The 22,547-nt window shown below is 39.0% G+C and overlaps 1 protein-coding gene across 4 annotated transcripts in view; it reads left to right on the forward strand.

Moving 5' to 3' along the window:
- Positions 1-22,547, forward strand: part of COPA (COPI coat complex subunit alpha) — a 44,493-nt gene that overhangs the window by 13,978 nt on the left and 7,968 nt on the right. For 3 of the 4 annotated variants that reach the window (XM_001369587.5, XM_016430275.2, XM_007481644.3), the window contains exons 6-21: positions 689-798; positions 6,055-6,164; positions 6,937-7,036; positions 7,444-7,579; positions 8,255-8,337; positions 11,710-11,860; positions 13,056-13,122; positions 14,594-14,669; positions 17,052-17,134; positions 19,079-19,218; positions 19,317-19,402; positions 19,501-19,639; positions 20,271-20,433; positions 20,561-20,707; positions 21,819-22,008; positions 22,108-22,203. In XM_001369587.5, coding sequence (XP_001369624.1) covers positions 689-798; positions 6,055-6,164; positions 6,937-7,036; positions 7,444-7,579; positions 8,255-8,337; positions 11,710-11,860; positions 13,056-13,122; positions 14,594-14,669; positions 17,052-17,134; positions 19,079-19,218; positions 19,317-19,402; positions 19,501-19,639; positions 20,271-20,433; positions 20,561-20,707; positions 21,819-22,008; positions 22,108-22,203 — 1,877 coding nt within the window. The remainder of the gene's footprint in view (positions 1-688; positions 799-6,054; positions 6,165-6,936; positions 7,037-7,443; positions 7,580-8,254; positions 8,338-11,709; positions 11,861-13,055; positions 13,123-14,593; positions 14,670-17,051; positions 17,135-19,078; positions 19,219-19,316; positions 19,403-19,500; positions 19,640-20,270; positions 20,434-20,560; positions 20,708-21,818; positions 22,009-22,107; positions 22,204-22,547) is intronic. The other variant, XM_056816158.1, reaches the window with a different exon arrangement.

The raw sequence follows: 22,547 nt of genomic DNA on the forward strand, positions 1-22,547 counted from the left end.
GATATGGACATTGTTACGAATGTTTGAGATCCTGTTTTTTTTTTCAGAATGGTGACAAAAGGCTTAGAATTACAGCTTAGAAATTTTTTAAATGGGCCAAATTAGGAGGTTCAAAGCCCAAGGCTTTGTGAAAATTCAGTTATTATCTTTGGAGATAGTTGGAGCATCACTTGGAAGTTTTTAGAATAATGAGTTTAAACCGTTTTTCCATTTTTCAACTCTCATGGCTTTGTGTTAGAGTGAAGGCTTATTATGATCTGCCTATATTTTTGGCTAGGATCCTATATGGAATTTTTCATGAGACGTTGAGAGTATTACAATAGACCACTTTTACGTGATTGTCTTTGGGAGAGATGTCCCACTAAAATTTAGCGATTATTTCCCAAGGAGAATTATTACTATTGTATTTGGGGTGCCTCCATAATATACCTAAGTTATTACTATGTTTTCAAGTTTCTTAATTTGGCTCTGGTGCTTGAAAAAATGCATTTAATTTGAAGGCAACACAATCACAATTCTCAGGAATCAGTAATTTTTATAAAGAGTAGAATGCATAAAGATAGTCAGAGAATGTTAAAAGCCCAAAACATAATAACATAAATCTGTGATATCTACCTGTGGGGAATGATGTTTAGTTTGAATCTCTGGATTTCTTTTTGATTTGATATTTTCTTATATATTCTTACAGTGTGCTAACAGGACACAACCACTATGTGATGTGTGCTCAGTTTCACCCTTCAGAAGACCTTGTGGTATCAGCTAGCCTGGACCAGACTGTTCGTGTTTGGGATATTTCTGGTGAGCTACCCAAGTTCAGGGGACAGTATGATCAAACCTGATGGAAAACTGCAATTGCTAAAAGCAGAGAGAATGGTTTACTTGGAAAAGGGCCATGGCGACTTATTTGAGAGATGTCATCACTTTTGTAGGGACCCCATTACCTAGAATCAGCTTTGTGAAGTTATATGTGAGTAGATAACATTGAGAGAAGTAGTTGTTTGGAAATATTCATAGTCCCGGCTGTGAAGAAAATGTCAGTTTCAGATAAGTCAGCTTTCAGAAAACATATGAATTCCATTAAGAATAGTTGACCAGGAATAATGACTTATATATACTATGGAAAACATCAGCAAAATGTAGCTCATTTGAGAAAATAGTTTCATGTATTGGTTAATATGGGGAAGCAAGATTCCTCAATCTTGTTGTTTTGTTCCAAGAAGGGAAAATTCTAACATGAGAATTTTTTCCTCTTATAGAGATGAATTTTGGTCATCTGAATACCCTTTTTTCAAAGGTCCTCCAAGATGAGGAATTTTCTGAGTAGTTGTACATTATCACATTTTATAATGTATACATCTTTGCTTTGAGGTACTAATTTAATTTAGGTGTTCCAATTTGGATATAATCTCTTCCCATAGAATTTGCTTTCCAAATTAAGCAGAAAACACATATGGTGAAAAGGATACCACCTAGAAGAGAAACAAAATTTTAGATAGTTGAAAACATTTATTTTGTGGCTCGAATGAGAAGCAAGAGATCCAAATGCCAAGGCTATCTGCCCAGATACTTCTGTCAACTCACTGAGTTATCTCTTTGTATTCTTTTATGTCTATAGCTCTAGGGCTCCTGGAGATCCTTGGAGATTCCATACCATAAAGGGGCAGTAGTAGAAAGAGTCAGGGACTATCAAACACTATCCCCTATCCTGCAATTAAAGGGAAAGGCTTCCTAAGGGTCCTTGTCCAAGTCCTTCAGGCTAAGTAAGCAGCCTCAGTATTATATAGACATGAGGACTAGCTTACCCTCTCCCAGCTGCTCTGTAGACCGGCTGCAGAGTGTGCTGAGGCAAGGGAGTACTTATTGCTGCTCCAGCTGTTAGTAAACAGCAGCAATCAGAGCAAGTTGAGAAGAAGCTGGCAACCCCAGTGTATCATTTGGAATTTTGCCCATCTCAGCTCCTTAAAGACTAGATGTAGCATGGAACACAAGTCTGGGAAGCAGTATTCTAAGAGTACTTCCTGGAGATTCTGCAGGCTCTGCTGAAGTTTCTGCAAGAAGTAGGGTTGGTACTGATAGAAAGTCTCCTACAAAAGACTTGATACTGGATGGAGGTGGGATGGGGATGGAGCAACATTTGCCATTGCAGTTTTCCATTAGACTGATTGTGCCATTTGAAGTACATTACCCAGACTCGACCAGCCATGCCAACAGGAGGAGCTAGGCATAGGCACTACAAAGCTCTCAGAGCCTGTGCCCTCTCCTAACTGCCAACATGGGGGAATTTAATATCCATTCTCCCAGTAACCTAGCTGCAGCTTTCTACCACACACATTCCCTGCCCCCTGCTTCTCTTTCTCTCTGAGGATACAGGAGCCAAATAGGATTGGAACCAAGCCCACCCTGTTCTAGTGGTTTCTGGGATGGTCATTTAGAGCTCAGCTCTGCTCACCCCACAGGTTCATTGCACATACTGCCTTGATGCCAGCACAGTCTGTTCCCTGGGGCCAAACTAAACCAAGTTGTAGCAGTTAGAATGCAAAGTAATCACTTGGCTTTTGGGCATAGAAGCCTAGATGACTGGTACTCATTTTTTCTTTACCTTTAGTGGGGAGGGACCATTTCTCCAACAAAATTAGGGGCCTTGTGTCTGAAAAAAGAGAGAAAGAAGTGGCATAACCCTGGTGGTAATGTGTGTTGGATACTATTCAACATAACAGTGCATGGACAACTGGGTCATAACAAGGGTTATCTTTGGCAGTAAGAAATCTCTTGCTAGCTTTGATACTAATGTTAATGTTCTCCCTTACCATCCTCCATTTTGTGCCTAAAGTTTGCAAAGTAGTTTCTGTTTTCCTCTTCATTCCTAATAATCTCTTAATCCAAGAGGAAGGGAGCTTTATGGTTGGGCTCTTGCCCAAGTTCCTCCCCTTTTCCAGAGACTTTTGGACTCTCTTCAGTTCTTTTTGCTTTTATTCAAGGGAGAACCAAGCATAGATGAAAAGTTAGCTTCTCACTACTATGAACGGGGACTTTTCTAGAGCCAATAATATTAATATTAAGGAGACAGCTTGTGACTTCTGATTCTGGGAACATTTACTTGATTGGAAATAAAATGACAAAGCAATTGAAGTATTGTGTGAATTCCTCTTTTTTTTGTTGTTTCTTGTCTTGAAAAAAAGGGGACAGCCCCTTGAGTGAAAATATATGGAACAGCTTTGACAGGGAGACTTTACTTTGTTTAACCTTCTTGTGAAGAGGAACTTCCCCCACTACTGCCACTACCATCTAAAAGACACAGTCTAACTTCTTTCTAAGAATTTGAATCTTTCACAGCCTCAACTTAGCAAAAGCTTCTGGTTAATACAAGTAATTTTCAATACTGTACCAGGGAAAATTGGCTATTTCTGCAGCTTGAGCTCTGAGTGAACTAATATTTTAATGTCTTTAATATGCTTAACCCTTTTCTTGCCAAGCTCATATAACTAATCTCAGACTTTGGAATGCCTCTGTACTAAATGTCTCTTAATCAGATGCCAGATTATCCTTATCCCTTCTTCTACCCCTCATTTGGAGAGTGCACCAAACTGGTCCGTTCTGAGTGTGTCTACTCCTCCCTCTGGATTTGTGTAGCTGCTGCAGAAATTTTCCATCTGTCGTTCAGTCAGTGAGTGGCTTGTCGAAGGCTCAAGTATTTCTTTTCCGAGTTTCTTTTCATTGCCTGTCACTATTCATCTGTCCATTTCCTCCCTCCCCCTTTCCTGGGTCATTACACGCAAAAGCAACAAAGGCTTCCACTCTCTCATACAGCTTTCCCTTTTAATGTATTTGTTGATGCTTATTGGAGGTGAAGTTCCTCCCAGCTGTCTATCTTTGTACTTTCCTTTGATTCTGTTTCATGCATCAAGATCATTAAAGAAAACTGACAGATCTTGTTAAAGGGACTGGATGAATAAGCTAAAGGAAGGTTCCCTGAGATAATCTATTTATTAAGCCCAGAAAGATTTTTTTGAAAGCATTAGCTTTGTTTCTTTCAACCTGTTGGCTCTTGAGTTTTTTCACACTGCTCAGCTAGGTACAAGGAGAAGGAGCAAGATAAACCTGTCTCATCTTTTCACCTCCTGGCTATCTGCTGCTCCCATCTGGTCTTCTGTATGGCAGGAAAAGTATTAGTAGTTCTTTTAAAATGTATAGAAGCATAAGCATTCAAATGATTTGAGTTTTTTCTGCAACTACTAAATTTTAGGTTTTCAGCAATTTAGGTGTTTTATCTTAAGGACAGTATATCAAGAATTTCAAATATACTTTGTTTTCATGAATACTGAGTGCTTTGCCAAGTTAATTCAAAAATAAAGAGCATTAGACTTGAAGAACTGTGTTATAGTCCCATGATCTCTTCCCTTTTTTTAGAAATGTGACCTTGGGCAAGTCATTTAACTAATGATCCTCTTTCCTTGTGTAAAGTGGCAGTGATAACATCTATTCTTCCTAATTCAGTGTTATCATGAGGCTCAAATGCAATAATTAATATGAAATTTCTTTGAAAATCATAAAAACCATGTCAAAATAGTATATCATCATGAGCTTGTCTGTGACTACAAGGAATCCTCATCACCAAATGGTTTCTAAAGTTGCATCTTGTACCCTGTAAGCTGTATATGTGGACCATGTAGAAATATGGCTTTTGGTTTGGAATAGTGTTACTTTACATTTCTTTTCAAGATTATAAATCAGCATGATAACCTCTTTTAGGCAGACTGTCTTTTTGTTTTGTTTTTTAAAATTTTAAATCCTTCCTCCTTAGAATCAATACTATATATTGGTAAAAGCTAAGTAATGTATTTAATAATAAATGGTTGGGGCTACTAGGTGGCTCAGTGGATAGAGAGCCAGGCCTGGTTCAAATCTGGCCTCAGGCACTTCCTAGCTCTTTGACCCTGGGCAAATCACTTAATCACAGTTACCTACCTCTTACCACTCTTCTGCCTTGAACTAATACTTAGTATCAATTATAAGGCAAGAGATAAGGTTTTAACAAATAACTTTTTTAAAAATTGATCAAGGGGGCAGCTGGGTAGCTCAGTAGATTGAGAGCCAGGCCTAGAGACTGGAGGTCCTAGGTTCAAATCTGACCTCAGACACTTCCCAGTTGTGTGACCCTGGGCAAGTCACTTGACCCCATTGCCTAGCCCTTACCACTCTTCTGCCTTGGAGCCAATACACAGTATTGACTCTAAGACGGAAGGTAAGGGTTTTTAATTTTTAAAAAAATTGATCAATTCGATAAGCCTTGTAAGCCATAGAAGGAGGTCTGCTTTTACTCTATTTACCCAGCCCACAAGAACTTTAAGTTCTGAGCTATGGCCTTAGTTTTTCTTTGGAACTTCTGAAATGACATAGGAAAACCATTCTATAGATAAAGTAAAATTGACTTACCATTTGGGATCAAATTTCCAAATTGTTTAATACTTGGAAACAGACCATTGTGTGTGAAAGGAAGATTGTTTGAGGAAGTTAATGGATCATTTTAAAGTGCTGCTCAGCTTAGCATAGAGTGAAACCTCTTTCAGAAATTGTATTTTTGAAGTTAAAGAAAAAAATTTTGGTGATTCTAGGCTTGACAGTGAAAGAAATCTGTTAAAGAAAGGGAATATGATATACCATAGGTGAAGAGAACACTAGATTTTGAGTAAGAGGACTTGGTTTTAAGTCCCAGGTCTGCCACTTAGTATTATAACTATGAGTAAGTCATATCACCCAAATGATGCTCAGTTTCCTCATTTGTAGAAAGATAGTGTTGATTTAGATGATCTCTAAGGCCCATGCCAGCTCTGATTGTCCAAGTATGACACAGCTGAAGTGTCAAGCAAAGCTCTGGCATGATTTTTTTAATATACTTTTAAGGAAAGAATTGGATCTATATTCTGATTTTTCTCCTAATTTTTTCCCTCTTTTTCTTAAATGTTTGTCTATCACTGTGCCAGCCTCACCTTTGATACTTTACATTTTGGTAACAATATGTTTGCTTCTCCCATGCCTACTCTTCATGCCTCAAAGGTCTGAGGAAGAAGAACCTTTCCCCTGGAGCTGTGGAGTCAGATGTGAGGGGAATAACAGGGGTTGATCTCTTTGGGACAACGGATGCAGTCGTAAAACATGTTTTGGAGGTACTGTTTCTAGAACCTATGGTTAGGCATAGATTCCCAAGAAAGGGATTAAGTGACCATATTGGTCTCAAGCATGCTTATTTCATTGTGTGAATCTAAAGAGAAGAAGGAAGAGACTAGATCATAGTTTTCACCTGCCTTCACAGAACTAAGCCTTGTTTTCAAGCCTCTTGTAAGAGATCTAGTCAATCTTTGAATAAATATTAAGTACCACTTAACCTCTACAAACTGGTACAGTCCATAGTTGAATTAGGGAAATACAAATAAGGAATAGACTTGGTCCCTGTCCCAGAGAAGCTTACAATTTAGTTATGGAAGCAACATTTTACATGTAAAAGTTAAAATCTGAAAAATCCAGCTAAAAAATGTGAAGATTAAAACAAACAAACAAAAACAAAGTGACCTCTATCTTTAAGGATCTGAAAGATAGGAGATAACTGAGAAGTAAGAGTGTATCAGGAAAAGCTTCACAGAGCAGCTATCTCTTAAGTCTTGAAAGGGAGATGAGAATTGTGGGGAATAAAGATAAGGAAGGAGTACATTCCAAACATAGAAAAGGAGATGGCATGCATGTAATTGGTAATATTGAGAAATGGTGATATTCAGCTCATAATTTTAGAGAACTATGATTCTAAGATATTATTCACAGGAGTAAAATTAGTGACACTAGAATCCTTTTCTATCATCTAACATGAGTCATTGATGTTCTGTGGGCAAGGTGTCATTTGCAAAGCTATATTAAAAGATTCATTACTGTATGATTTCTACACAGGGCCATGATCGTGGAGTTAACTGGGCTGCCTTCCACCCTACTATGCCTCTCATTGTATCTGGGGCAGATGACCGTCAAGTAAAGATTTGGCGTATGAATGGTGAGTAGGTCACTCCACTCCTGGGTACTAGAAAACCCAGACTTGTGACATGCACTCCTATCATCTGCAGGTAATAAGGATATAAGCTTCTTGTGTTATCATGTTCTTTGTGTTAATCCTGAGGCACAGAAGCTGGCCTTTTCCCTTTCTTTTAAAAATATTGGTCTGGCATCATGGAGTTTGAATAAGAAGAGCAATTTTTCAAAGAGAAGTTTAAAGAAATTTGACACTAGTGAGGGGAAGAAGTACTTTGATCTTTAAAACCTACTCTTAGAGAGTTGTTTTTTTTTTTCTGCTGGTGCTGAGCATTTGGTTCAGAGCAGTTCATTACCATATAGTCAAATTTAGTGAGAGTAGAAAATGAGAGGGTACTTCTGATGAACTCATTCTTCCTTTCTTCCTACCAGAATCTAAGGCTTGGGAAGTAGATACTTGCCGAGGTCACTACAACAATGTCTCCTGTGCTGTCTTCCACCCTCGACAAGAACTCATCCTTAGTAATTCTGAAGATAAAAGTATCCGGGTGTGGGATATGTCAAAACGGTAAGGTGGTTTGTGGTGAGCTTAATACTAGGGATAAAATAGTTATAAGCTCAGGAAAGGGTGGAGGAAAGTAGTAAGGTCCATTCTTTTCTCTTTAAACTTAACTAGTTTTTCATTTGTCCATTCATTATCTTTAGTATTTAGAAAATCAAACCAAGAACTGTACAAGTTTGAAGAAACATTGATAGGCCATTCATTCCACTCTACCAATCAAATGGGGATCTCCCAGCCTTTATTTCTCTAAATTCAAACAAATTTTTTTTTCCCCTTGCCAATATGGTAAGTTCAAGAAGTGAGGAAATCAGAAATGGAAACATGCTTGAGAGGAGGAAACTGAAGAACATTAGTCTCTTGATGGGGTAGGTATTGATCAGTCATCATAGCCATTATAGCCTTAGAGCTGAAAGGAATCTTAGAGGTCACTGAGTCCAACTCTCATGTTGCAGGTAAGAAAATGGGTTCATAAAGGTTAAGTTACTTGCCCAATGTCACACAGCTAATGTTCAAGGCAGGATTTGAACCAGGTCTTACTGATTCCAAGTCCAGCATTCTTGGTCATCTTTTCTTAGCATGGTTTGATTCCCTCCTTTAGTTTGTTATCTTTCAGATTGAAGATTCCTGGGGAACTAATGATTATTTTTCCATTTTTTCCCCCTCTTTTCCAATTCATAATAGGACTGGAGTTCAGACCTTCCGTAGAGACCATGACCGTTTCTGGGTCCTAGCTGCCCATCCCAACCTCAACCTCTTTGCTGCAGGTAAGAGTCCTTTTTCCTCCTTCCTAATTGTGCCTCAGATTTTAGAATAGAGGAGAGTTATTTTCTATCACCTTTCAAGGAGATGTACATGAGATTGGCTTAGGAGAGAACAAGATTCTCAGTCAGTTGATTTCTAATTTCTTTTTTTCTCCAATATTCTTGGAGAAAAGATGCTCTCTTTTCTCAAAGACCTATCTACTCTAAATTTAACTGACAAATCACATGCTTTCTCTTTCGAGAGCCTATCCAGTGCTGATCCCTGGCCTTGAGAATATTAAACTACATATGTGTAGTTTTCTTCTCAGGCCACTAGGGGAAAGTAGTAAGAGGCTATGTCTCCTTATGAGAATGGAAAACTAGTAAAAATTATCAAGTTTTTTCATATTTTCCTTAGCCAACTAGGCCTTAGAGATCATGTCATAGCAAGATCAGTTGAAAGAAATTTGAGCTTTTTAAACTGAATATAAGTCTTGCTGGGAAGAGAGATGAAGTGAAGGGGATATGATAGTTTTCAAGTATTTGAAGGACTGTCTTATGGATGAGATATCACACTTATTCTATCTAACTTCCAAGAGTAGAAGTATGATTGGAAATTGCAAAAAGGCAAGTTAAGACTTTTTGAAAAAAAATTCCTAACAAAAGAATCTTAACATGGAAAGGACTGCCTTAAGGCATGGTCAGTTCTTCCTAACTAAAGGTCTTCAAGCAAAGACTGAATGACCATCTATTTGTCAGATATGTTACACACAAAAACTTGGAGGGAAAAAGAAGAGTAATTTTAAGTGAGTCTGAAATGAAAACCTACCTGACTAGAAGATCAGAGGTTGCCTGCCACAAAAATAGAAAAGTTAGAAAGAGGACTGAGTTTAGGGAAAAGTTTATGAGTCCTCTCTTAGATGTGTTGAGTTTGTAATGCTTATAGGAGAAAATCCACATGGAGATGTCCAGTAGGCAACTGTGATGTGAGACTGAAGCTCAGACAGGAAATGAGTGTTATATTTGTACATCTGAAAGTCATCTGCATAAAAATGATCATTGAACTTATAGGAGTGATGACATCACCAGGAGAATACAAGTAAAGGGGAAAGGACCCTGAGGTCCTATACATAGAGGCATATGAGGGTGCTGAGCTGCCAGCAAAAGAGATTAAAAAGAAACAGTCAGGTAGGATGAGAAGCAGGAGAGAGCAGTATTAACTGGGGGCAGGAAGTATACATCAATATTTTTTACATAGATTTTAGCAAAAAAAGAAATTTTTTTTTTAAATTTTGATAAAGCATCTCATGATGTTCTTGTGGAGAAGAGTTACATTGTTGATCAGGAGTTCTTAATTTTGGGAGAGATGTGGAAATCTGGTGAAACCTGTGGACCTTTCTAAGAATGTTCTTAAATGTGTAAAATTTAAAATTTACATATATATAGAATTGCAGTTATATGGAAATATATTTATCAAAATATTAAAAACAAGTTATTGGACTACAAGTTAAAACTCCCTAATTTAAATAATAATACAGTTCAATGGATGAAGAACTTGTTTGTTGGCCAGACTTAAAAGGTAGTTGTATGTTAATGGTTTGATATCAGTGTGGAAGTAACCTAGGGAGTTGTGCTTAAATTCTTGTGCTCATTAAATTTACAGATGACACAAAGCTGAAAGGGATAACTATTATTGGATGACAAAAAATTCAAACAAATTTTGACAGACTAGAGCGTTGGATTCAGTCAGGATAAATTTAAGGCACTTAAGTCCATGAAGAAGACATAGATAACAGGTTTTTTTTGTTGTTCTTTTTTTTTTTCTGAAAAAAGATCTTGAGTTTTTAGTGTATTGTAAGCTCAATATGAATCAACAGTATGTTGTGACAGCAGCCCAAAAAAATCTAGTATAATTTTGTGCTATTTTAAGAGGGGCATAGCATCCAAAAATTAGGGAGATGATAGTCTAATTGTACCCTGCTCTCATTTGGAGTATTATGTACAATTTTGGGCACCATGGCTTAAGAAGGACATTGATGAGCTAGAGTGTCAACAGGAAGGCAACTGGCATGTTAAAGGACTTTGAGTCCCTGTCATATGATGAAAGGTTGAAGGTAGTGGGCACATTTAACCAAGAAAAGAAAAGACTAGAGAGATATGATAACTGTGTTCAAGTATTTGAAGTTCTGTCATGGAGACAGGTTAAACCTATTCCGTTTGGTTCCAAAGGGGCAGTGAGTAGAAGCTGCAAAAAAAGCAAATTTAGGCTTAATGTGAAGGGGAAACTTTCTAACAATGAAAGCTGTCTAAAAGTGGCAAGGAACACCTAGAAAGATGATGAGTTATCCATCCTTGCTGGTCTTCAATATGGCTGATTGACCATATATTTGTCATATTATTGTGGAGAATTTCTTTCACTTGTGAATTAAACTAGATGACTGTTAAGATTCTTCTAACTATAAAATTCTGTGGTTCTCAGATAGTAAATAATGTCAAAAGTGAAGTGAAGTCAAGAAGAATAAAAGTCTATGGAAAGGCTGTTGGATTTAGCAATTAAGAGATTATTGTTAACCTTAGAATGGTTTCAGTCAGGTGGTAGGGTTTAAAGCCAAATTGTAGGAGTTAGTGTGTAGGAAGTAAGGAAGTAGAAACAAAGTATAGATGACTTTCTCTAGGAGTTTAGACAGTAACTTAATAGCATAAGCATATAAAATTGATGTTTTTTAAGGATAAGGACAAACTACCTCTTCATCAGAGACTAGAGAAAAAGGAGCTATAACAGTAGACCTAGACAACAAAGTTATATGGCTTCCTCCAGTGATAATCAGCACACAAATAGGAATAAAGAAGTTTAAGGGATCTTCCTAGCCTTAAATAAACACTGGATCTTTATATGTGGTGAATGTTGTATAGTTATATAGGTGAATGTTGCATATTTTTACCCAAAAAAATACTGATATCATTTGGGTTTTTTTTATCACGTTCATTTCAAAATATATCATTCAACTCCCCCATGCAGAACCATTCTTTTTATTTAACTCCATGAATGCATAGAACCAGCAACATAGGAGGCAGCAACTGTGACTTGTATACCATTACCAAGTTTTCTACATCCTTAGTCCTCCATGTCTATAAAGAACAGAGGAAGTTGAATTCTTTTGTCTCTACAGTAGTTTAGATTGTCCTCCAAGCTCTCTAATAACTCTTTAAAAAGTCTGTGATTCTGAATCTTTTCCTGTTCTACAAACATTCAACAGGCTTGATTGACTTTCTGATTCTAGTTTGAACCTCCTCTCAATCCCAGATCCTACCAAGTCTTAAGCCTTTCTCTAACCTTGTCTGTTCCTTAGCTTCCATCTCTGAACACAGCTAACCATTCTTTCTCCTTCCACCTAGGTCATGATGGTGGCATGATTGTCTTTAAACTGGAGCGGGAGCGACCAGCTTATGCTGTTCATGGAAACATGCTACACTATGTCAAAGATCGATTCTTGCGCCAGTTAGATTTTAATAGCTCTAAAGACGTCGCTGTCATGCAGTTGAGGAGGTAAGTCTGACTTAAATTCTTCTGTATTCTTTTTTTTTTTTAAACTCTTACCTTCTGTCTTGGAGTCAATACTGTGTATTGGCTCCAAGGCAGAAGAGTGGTAAGGGCTAGGCAATGGGGATCAAGTGACTTGCCCAGGGTCACACAACTGGGAAGTGTCTGAGATCAGATTTGAACCTAGGACCTCCCATCTCTAGGCCTGGCTCTCAATTCACTGACTCACCCAGCTGCCCCCTCTTCTGTATTCTTAAAGCTGTAACAGTACAGATCCCCTGTGGTCTTTCATCTGGGGCTTCTTTAAATAGCATTTGGGTTTTTTTCACTATCACAGTTTGGATCTTCTTATTGCTACAAGTATGGTATGGAACAAGGAGGATAGGTTTAGGTAGCCTTGGGAGTAGGTCTTCTCTATGAGTTAATGAATCCTGGGATAAAGAACTCTTTTTGTCAGCGTTTTGACTCATCTATCTGTTCTTATACACAACAAGGGAAATTCTCTTTTAATAGAGTACCCTAATTTAGTGGTACTTCATTCACCTTAGATTGGATCATCCCAGGTCAGACTAGGAGATAAATTAGAGTTGAATGTCTTCTGAGGGGGAAGGTGCATTTTGTATTTGTTTGGTACACATTCCTCTCCCTCATTCTTCTGCTTCCCAGTAGGAATATATATAGAACCCCAAACTAGAGTGCACAGATGATGTGATAACCTCTGAGACTCCGAGCAGAAGGCACTGTCCTCTTGGAAAGCCAGCTGCACCAGGATGCTGAAACATTCATGGTGACAAACCTTGGCATGGAAGGTTTATTGTCCTCTGCCAGTATTGCTGTAATAAAAGTTGGGTTGATATAAATGTTCCAAGGAACTAGAGAAAATTGCCAGAGACAAATCAAGTCATGTTGCTCTGTGGTGTCAATTGTAATTGTGTGTAGGAATTTGGATAATTTGAATAAGGCTGATCCCACTCCCTTATAGCCTGTCCTTTCCCAGTTGTTGCCATCACTTTCTGTTCACTGACTCAAGGTGTACTGGGTTTGTTTCAAAAAGCTTTTTGCATACAATAAAAGGACTCAAGTTAGATAAGGTAAGGAAAAAGTGAATGTAACTTTGAAAGAAAGGTAAAAATCCAAAGGCTGGATTCTCTTGAGTTCTATTCTGATGCTTCTTCACAATTTCTTCTTTGTATCCTCCTAGTGGTTCCAAGTTTCCAGTATTCAATATGTCATATAACCCAGCAGAGAATGCAGTCCTACTATGTACAGTGAGTAATCACCATTGAGGTGGGTTCTTAAACCTTCGAGCATCCAGGATTTAAATACTTTCTTTCCCATGGTAACAAGAGTTTTGAGTAACCTGTTAAGGGCAAATTTTAGGGTTGAGACTGAATATATTCTTTTGTGGTTGCCAGGGATTTAAATTCTAAATCCCAATGAAATACTCAAGTCAGAATAGAATTTTATTCTATAGAATAGAATACAATAGAAGGAAGAAATTCAGAAGAAGGAGAAAGAGGGAAAGGGGTAAAGATCTACTGAGCCAGGGGGAGTTCAGAGGCCTCAGCCAAGGGGCCTTCCCAGAAGATTAAATTGAGCTCTGCTTCCAGCCATGACACTTCCTCCAAGATGAGGGCCCTCCTTGGAGGCTGGTGCCTTCAGAAAGCCAGGGAAAGAGGATTCAGCCTTAACACTCACCACATGTTCACCTAAGGGAAGCAGTCTCAGGTCCCCATGCTCCATCCCTCCAAATCAAGAAACCTTAGGTATTAGCTTAGATATTTAAAGTTAATGTTCTCTTGAGGATTAGCTTAGCAAATATCAGTAGACCCAAAGCAGGTATAGTTCCATTATCATGGGTAAAATATTGTTAAATGATATACTTCAAGAATGGCGAAATCATTCTTATTGTCCTTTGAAGTATAGACTGTCCTAGATTTTCAAAAGCATACTTTTCTTTTGAATTGATGATGTTTAACATTATATTGCTCTTAGTCCAGGAAGCAGTTAATTTGATCCTCACTCTTTGGTCATGTGACTAATAGGTCTTTTAAGTGAAGTTACTTTTAAAGGTCTCCATGTAACCATCTCTGCTTCTTGCAATCCAAATTGCAGCAAAATTTTAAAAAAATTCCCACTATTCACCTGCTGCCAAATTAAGAAAATGAGACCAGTGTTCCTATTCTACTTTTGATTCATGGTCTCTATTGCTAATTTTTCTTCTTCCCCCAACCCCATTTTTAAAGATGACAGTTTCTTCAATGACAGTTTCTCTTCTAAGTAAACATCTGTTGGGGTTTTTTGTTTTGTTTTTTTTTTCAGTTCACTGAAACAGGAGTAATAGCACTAAGGGAGCAGAACAAATTACCTGCAGTCAGCCGTTTTTTTCTGAAATATGGGACAGATTCTTTTCCCCTATCTATCTTTCAACTTGATAATCTGTAAAATTGAAAAAAGAGTAATGCTTATCCTAAGTAATGGTTATCCTAAGTTTTATGGCTTTGAGGAAGATGAGTGGCATTGTGTATGTGTGAAATTTTTTTTGGAAAAGGCTCCTATAAACCCTGCTTATATATATATTCTTTATATATCTCAGAGAGAGAAGGGACTGGCTATGTTAAAATCAGATATTCAGAGTATTTCATGGTTGTAAAAGAAATATTTGGGGGCCAGGGGAAAGGTTAGATTGACGAGCTTTGCTACTCGCTTCCTTAATGATCTCACTACCCTCTTTTGCAGAGAGCTAGCAACCTAGAAAATAGCACCTATGACTTATATACCATTCCTAAGGATGCTGACTCTCAGAATCCTGATGGTAAGTGTTCAGCTGCTCTACTCATTCCAGCTCCACCCCTAACTCACATCATCATCTCTTAAGTCCTCCACCTTCCCTTCCCAGATCATATCCACATTGCTCATGTCTTTTGGCAGGTGCTGTTGACAACTGCATCATAGGCGACTACATTGTGAAAAATTCATGTTCCTCCCACATTTTATTACCCTAGCTAGATATATATATTTTATAATTTGGTTATTAGAAACTCTCCATTTTCCTTTTCAGCACAGTGTGCTCTCCTGGTTTATTGTCAGCTGAGATGACTTTCACCCTGGTAGTTTCATTTATTTAAAAATGTGGTTCCAATCTGGGAATGTGTCACCCTGGGGCTGGGGATTTATGCTCTTCCATCCACTTCCAGCTCCAATTTGCCTCTCCTCACATGTCAGAAAGATGTGGCTGTTAACAGCCCCAAGCCCCACCTGGGATCTCAGGATCCAGCTGAGACCCTGCTGCCTCCTCCATCATTCCTACCCCACTGCAAATGGCCTTCCTTCAGAATTTGCTGACGTTGCTGATTATTGGAATGGCTCTCATTCCTATCCACAATTCTTTTCCTGTGGTCCTTCCTATACAGCTTATAGAAGCCAGCAAGACCTCATGTCTTCCCCCCCCCCCTTTTTTTTTAAACCCTTACCTTCCATCTTGGAATCAATACTGCTTATTGGTTCTGAAGCAGAAGAGTGGTAAGGGCTAGGCAATGGAAGTCATGTGATTTTCCCAGGATCACACAGCTGGGAAGTGTCTGAGACTAGATTTGAACCCAGGACCTCCCATCTCTAGGCCTGGCTCTTAATCCACTGAGCCACCCAGCTTCCCCCCAGGTCTTCCTTTCTTGACCCCTACTAGGAGGTTCCAGAGGGGCCTTTTTTTGTTGTTCATTAGATTGTTGGAGTATGTCCCCATTGTTGGGATTACTGCTCTGTTCTATGGGATTGCTGCTGCTACTGCTCTTTCTGTTAAAGCCAGCCCTGTGATAGATGGTCACAGAGACCATAAGGACCTATTAGGTTACAACAGGGAATGTTAACTTGAATGAGAAAAAAAATTACATCTTTATGTTTACTAACTTCTAACTGAAATTTTGCACTTCCTTCCATTAGGAATTTTCTTTTTTTTTAACTGTTCTGAGAAGAGGTCCATAAGCTTCACAAGACTACCAAAGTATATATGATACAAAAATAGATAGAATCAGAGACCTCAGTGATGGATATTTAGGGATCCTTTTGGAACTTCTTTTAATCAAAGAGGTTTAGCCTCCTCTCTAACTTATTTTTACCCTCAGGATTGTTCAACTGCTTATGAAAAATTGGGGAGTTTTAGTTTTTTCTTTGTACCTCTTCCTTTTCCTTGCTTATCTTGGAGGAGAAGGTATTATTAATTAGCAAAGAAACAGCCCAAAGATGGGCAGCAGAAAGAAAGAGGAGGAGAAGTAAAAGACTTGGATAATCCACACATTGGATCACAAGCTCTCCTGGTAATGGAGTGTTGGCTACAATAATAATTAGCCTTGTAAATAGCCAAACACCCCAGGTGTCTGAGAAATTTAGGCCAGGCCAGTCAGTATGGTCAGTACGTTCTGCCATATTATCTCCTGTTACTGTTAGATAAAGGAGCATTACAATGCATCCTTCTGTTTGTCCTCATACTGAGTGCCCAGACAGTAGGGGCTATGCATTAAGGCTTGTCTCAAATTCATAATTAGCTTCAATATTGAACTGGTAAAAGTATAGTGATATGGTGAGGTTTTTGTAAGTCTTCTAAGTGCAAATAGCAGTTGTTGGACTTGTACTAACTGTATACCTTCCTTATTAAGAGTTCCCCTAAGAATGCTCTCAGAATTCTGCACCCTGTCCCACAGGGCTCCACTAGGAGGCCTGCATTTACATGTTAAAAGCAGTAGAACAGCTGCGAGCTAGGGAGAGGGTTCTGCCTCTCCTCCAGCTTATTTAGCGGCCTATCAGTAGGGGGCCCTAGGCCACCGACAGACCCCTCACTGTGCCACAGCTTGGCCAGGAAGGCGCTGCTCGTTAGCTTGACAGAGTGTTCTGTCTCCCAGGACAGGCAGCCCTTTTGCCAGCACATGGCATTGGCTGACAGGCAGCCACTTGGCCTAGGGAAAGAGGATTGGGGGACTGGTACTGGCATTTGGAGAAGAATGGTGGGGAAAAGTCACTCATCAATAGCCTCAGGTTACGACTGAATTAGTTAGGAAGCAGCTGAGCTGGCATAGCCAAGATGGCAGCCAGCAGGATTGGCAATTCCATAGCACCTGACTCTGTCACCTGCCAGTGGCTCACCACATGTCCCTCTTTCCTGACCCATTCCCCACACACACACACCCAATCTTGTTCTTTCTAGCCCCTGAAGGGAAACGTTCTTCTGGTCTGACAGCTGTATGGGTTGCCCGAAATCGGTTTGCTGTTCTAGATCGTATGCATTCGGTGAGTTATGTGTAACAAGGGAATCACTTTAAAAGACTGATATATATTAATTTAAGGTCGCCAAGGAATCAGCTATGTAATTCCTAAATGAAAAACTCAAGTCAGCCGTCAGCCTTTTTTGGAGTTTAATTACAATAGGAGTAAGAAAGGAATAGAGATAGAGAGAGAGAAAAAGGGAGAGAAGGGAATAGGGCTTAAATACCCCTTCTGTTTAGGCTGGGCCAAAAGGCCCAAGCCCTTAGATAGCTGGGGCAAAGAAAAGAGATCAGTCCCTATTACTCACGTGTCCAAAATGGAGAAACAGTCTCAGAGGCCCCCACCTTCAGCTTCCTTCAGAGCAAGCCTTCACAGAGTCCACCGCAATCACCCCGACCAAAACTCCTCAACCACCTCCTTCAAGTCTTCAGACCCCCTATCTTTAAGGAAACCATCCAAGTTGCCTCCCCTCAGTTCTCACATCTACCAATCACTGTTCATCAATTTCCCTGTGCCAATGGAGGCTCTAGCTTAACCCAGGACCGCCCAGAGGTTTCTGGCTTTTGCACATGTCTGTTGAAGGTCATATTTTCAAATGATTAAATCTTTACTCCTTTGCTACAGCCCTTTCTAAATCCTGTTAACTTGAGTATGGTAGAGATTGGAATAATTAAATTTTGATCTAGGCTGCAGCCCTTACTCAATCCTATTAGGACTGAATAGGGTGGAGATTTATTCCAAGTATCTCCATTGTATCAATTCTAAAATCAATCAAGACTCAAAGAAATTCCTGTTCTATGCTTAAGCATAGGTCAAAGTCCTTTCCATTGTTCAGCAAAGGGTTTCTGTCCTAAAGTAATCTTAAGAAGGGAAGAGAAGGAACCTCCCATGCCAATGGGGTTCCCATTCCAATAGACTATCAGTAAGAAATTTTCCAAGTATGAAATATCCCAATGGTGAAATTTCCAACATTTATAAGTCTAAGGAAATTTGAGGTTTACATATGACAGATCATTTTGTTACAGTTCGGTTGCTTATTTTGAGTGGTATGGAGTAATAAGCATAATTGGTTTATTAATACCTTTCCTTTCCTATTGAGATTGACAATTGAGATCATAGTCACTTTACTTCAGGACTAAGTTCTAAAATAAGGTGCTCTTTACAGTAACAAAAAGCCACAGAGGTTTGAAAAATTGGGGTCTGTAATAAAATGTGCCTCTCCTTTAATATTGAGTAAGAAGGATATTTTACCCTGATGTTTTTAATAGACTCTGGCTTACTGTACTTTAACTATCTCTGTTAGGAAACTGAAGTAATCAGCAAGCAGTATTGTCTTTCTCCCCTTAGGTTTTTTTTAAACCCATAACTTTGTGGCTTAGTAACAATTGCAAGACAGAAGGGCAAGGGTTAGGCAAATGGGATTAAATCCCTTGCCCATGTCATACAACTATAAAGTATCTTAGATCAGATTTGAACCCAGGTCCCACCTAGCTGCCCCTCTGCCATTAGATATTAAGATCAGTTGCATGTTTATGATGCCAGCACTGCAGATTTCAAGTTTCCTTGATAAAATCTTTTGTCAAGCCTCCCTGAATGCCCCACTGAGGAAAGAACTAAAAGAGGTTAGTGTTGGGGTGATCTAAAAATAGCCTTAACTAGTAACAGATTTTTTAAAACCCTTATCTTCTGTCTTAAAATCAATACTGTCTACTGCTTCTAAGGCAGAAGAGCAGTAAGGGGAGACAATGGGAATTAAATGACTTGCCCAGGGTCACACAGCTAGGAAGTGTCTGAGGCCAGATTTCAACCTAGGACCTCCCACCTAGTAACAGATTTTTGAGCTCTTGCTCAGCATAAGATTTATGGAATGAAAAGACTAATTGAAGCTAAGGAACTAGCTACTCAGAAAGGAACCTTGCCACATCCTTTTTGTACACTGAATGCCTTGTCCTTTCATTTTCAATTCAGCTTCTGATCAAGAACTTGAAGAATGAAATCACCAAGAAAGTGCAGGTCCCCAATTGTGATGAGATCTTTTATGCAGGCACAGGGAACCTGCTACTTCGAGATGCTGATTCCATTACACTTTTTGATGTGCAACAGAAGCGGTAATTATCCCAATTCCTTTGGTTCCCTCAAGTCTTAAAGGGTCTAAGTTGTGACCTGGGATAAAGGGACTTATTCTATTATCTCCCCTTCCTCCTAGAACTCTGGCATCAGTGAAAATTTCCAAAGTGAAGTATGTCATTTGGTCAGCAGATATGTCCCATGTAGCCCTGCTAGCCAAACATGGTAAGGATTAACTCAGAGCAAGATACTTCATCTACCTGTACCTGCTTTCCTGTTCCAGCTGGGTACTCATTATATCTCTTGCTCTCTGATTCTCATAGCCATCATGATCTGCAATCGTAAACTAGAATCACTTTGTAACATCCATGAGAATATTCGAGTCAAGAGTGGAGCCTGGGATGAGAGTGGTGTGTTTATATATACCACCAGCAACCACATCAAATATGCTGTCACTACTGGGTAAGTTCTCCTTTTAGGAGAAAGTGTTTTTCTGAAAAGACTAAACTATCTTAGATATAATTAAGGCCATTGACTCATTCCTCAAGAGACTTGTAGATATCTTTTTATCAAATCTAATGGTCGGCTTCATTCTCTGAAGAAGCAATCCATTTTGCTCACCAGTGACTTCCTCTACTCCTATAATTATATAATATTCCTCTATCCCCAATATCTTTTTTTATATCATCTTCATTTTTCAAATACTTTTTCCCTTCCCTCCCCAGAGAATCATCCCTTTGACAAAATTATAAAAAAGAAAGCAGTTTAGTAAAACTAACCTATATTTTAAGTCTAAATGCATATAATTTCCTTTACCTATTTCCCACTTCTAGCAATAATTTTTTTCTGAAGGAAAACCCAAAGTTTCCCTATTCTACCTTCATTTTACATGAAAAAGTAAAATTAAAAATATCATCAGGTATCATCTTCCTGTTAAGAATTTTTTCTTCATCAACTCAAGTAGCAATTATCAGATTAAGAATAGATGGATAGGATTTAGCAGTGTAATAAGGAGTTGGAGCCCCTTGTTTGTCCTGTCTCCACAGGTACTCATAGCTGTTTTTTTTAATTATTCCTCTCTTCCTCCCTTCAGGGACCATGGGATAATCCGTACCCTTGACTTGCCAATCTATGTCACCCGGGTGAAAGGCAACAATGTGTACTGCCTTGACCGGGAGTGTCGTCCACGAGTGCTTACCATTGATCCCACTGAGTTTAAATTTAAACTAGCCTTAATCAACAGGAAATATGATGAGGTACAATGGAAAAATGGCCGGGGGGAGGGGGTGGTCTTTAAGTAACAGAAAATGGAAGAGTTGCTACTCCTCTTCTGAGTAGACTTCACTACCATCTCTGTCCACACACACACACACCTACCTCTAGGTACTGCACATGGTGAGGAATGCCAAGTTGGTGGGCCAGTCCATCATTGCCTATCTTCAGAAGAAGGGGTATCCTGAAGTGGCGTTGCACTTTGTTAAGGATGAGAAGACTCGATTCAGTCTGGCCCTGGAATGTGGAAATATTGAGGTAAAACCACCAGTCTCTTGGAATAACAGGGCATGGGTTGGTAATTGAAGAATTAGGTAATTGGTTCCGAGTTTGTAAATGAAGGTCCTTAAATGTTGTTTAGGATTTATAAATGATAAGCTATCTCATCTATATATTTTCTTCCTCTTTACCTCCTACCTCTCCTTATCTTTAACTCTGAGTATCTTATAACCTGTCATATTTTTGTTTTCACTTTATTACTCCCAAGACAGGAACAGATAGTCAAAATAGAGAACAAATCTCAGCATTCATTGCTGTGATTGCTCAGAGAGAGAGGAGTTAATAAAATGCCGCTTTGAAAATAGTCCAATAAAATGTCATAATGATATGAAAAATTAATTATATCCATTCAACTCTGAATAGTTTCCTTTTTGTTCTTGTTCACTGAATAGAGTGCTGGCCCTGGAATCAGGAAGATCTGAGTTCAAATCTAGCCTCAGACACTAGTTGTATGATCCTGAGCAAGTCACTTAACCCAATTTGCCTTAGTTTCATCATCTGTAAAATGAGTTGGAGAAGGAAATGACAAACCACTGCAATATCTTTGCCAAGAAAACCCTAAATGGGGTCACAGAGACTCAGATTCAACTAAAACAAATGATACCCCATCTGACTCACCTTTGAGGACCTAATAATATGACATTCAGATAACAGGGTAGCCAAGCTAGAACTGATTCTATGGAGTCCCACAGCTTTCTCTGATAACATTTTGTTGAATAATTTGTTTAAAAACTACGCAAGAGGGAGCAGCTGGGTGGCTCAGTGGATTGAGAGTCAGGCCTAGAGATGGGAGTCCTAGGTTCAAATCTGGCCTCAGACACTTCCCAGTTGTGTAGCCCTGGGCGAGTCACTTAACCCTCATTGCCTAGCCCTTACCACTCTTCTGCCTTGGGGCCAATACCCAATATTGACTCTAAGATGGAAGGTAAGGGTTTTAAAAAAAAAACAAACCTATGCAAGGAACTGTTGGGAGTCTGATTGCAAATCAAAGCATGCCAGTGTCCCAGCAAATTTACTTGAAATCTTTCTCTTTAGAGTACCTTGGTCAGCAATTCTTGGCACTTAATTATGTCTCTTCTGATATCCTCAGATTGCCCTAGAAGCAGCCAAAGCCCTAGATGATAAGAATTGCTGGGAAAAGCTAGGAGAAGTGGCCCTACTCCAAGGAAACCATCAGATTGTGGAGATGTGCTACCAACGTACCAAGAACTTTGATAAGCTTTCCTTCCTATATCTCATCACTGGCAACCTTGAGAAACTTCGCAAGATGATGAAGATTGGTGAGGCCCCTAAAGCCAGGGATGGAAAGAGAGGGTTTATGGAGGAGGGTGGAGAAAAAACAAAAAGGGCCATGATCTGATGTTTCTTCTGTTGTACAGCTGAGATCAGAAAAGACATGAGCGGCCATTACCAGAATGCTCTGTACTTGGGTGATGTTTCAGAACGTGTGCGCATCCTAAAGAATTGTGGGCAGAGTAAGTTTAAAATACCTTTCAGTCTTTTCGAATTTTAACAAACCATATGCTTTCCATTCCATTATACTTATCTGTTATGGTCAGGGATTTGGATTTGTGTGCTTCTCTTAAGTCTCTCAGATCAATAATAATTTATACTTTATCTATTCCGTTTTCTATATCCATATTCCATTTATCTTTTACCACCTGACACACCAAAGGGGACATCATTCTCACATTACTAGGTCTGTTAGGTTGTGATGTCCTGGCAAGCTAGAAGGAAAGGGATGAGGTTGATAGACTAGAACCAGTCACAGGTTAAAATAATAATTTAGGAATCAGCTGGTAGAGAAGGTAATAATGAG

This window comes from Monodelphis domestica, chromosome 2, assembly GCF_027887165.1.
Source record: "Monodelphis domestica isolate mMonDom1 chromosome 2, mMonDom1.pri, whole genome shotgun sequence".
NCBI classification, from domain to species: Eukaryota; Metazoa; Chordata; class Mammalia; order Didelphimorphia; family Didelphidae; genus Monodelphis; species Monodelphis domestica.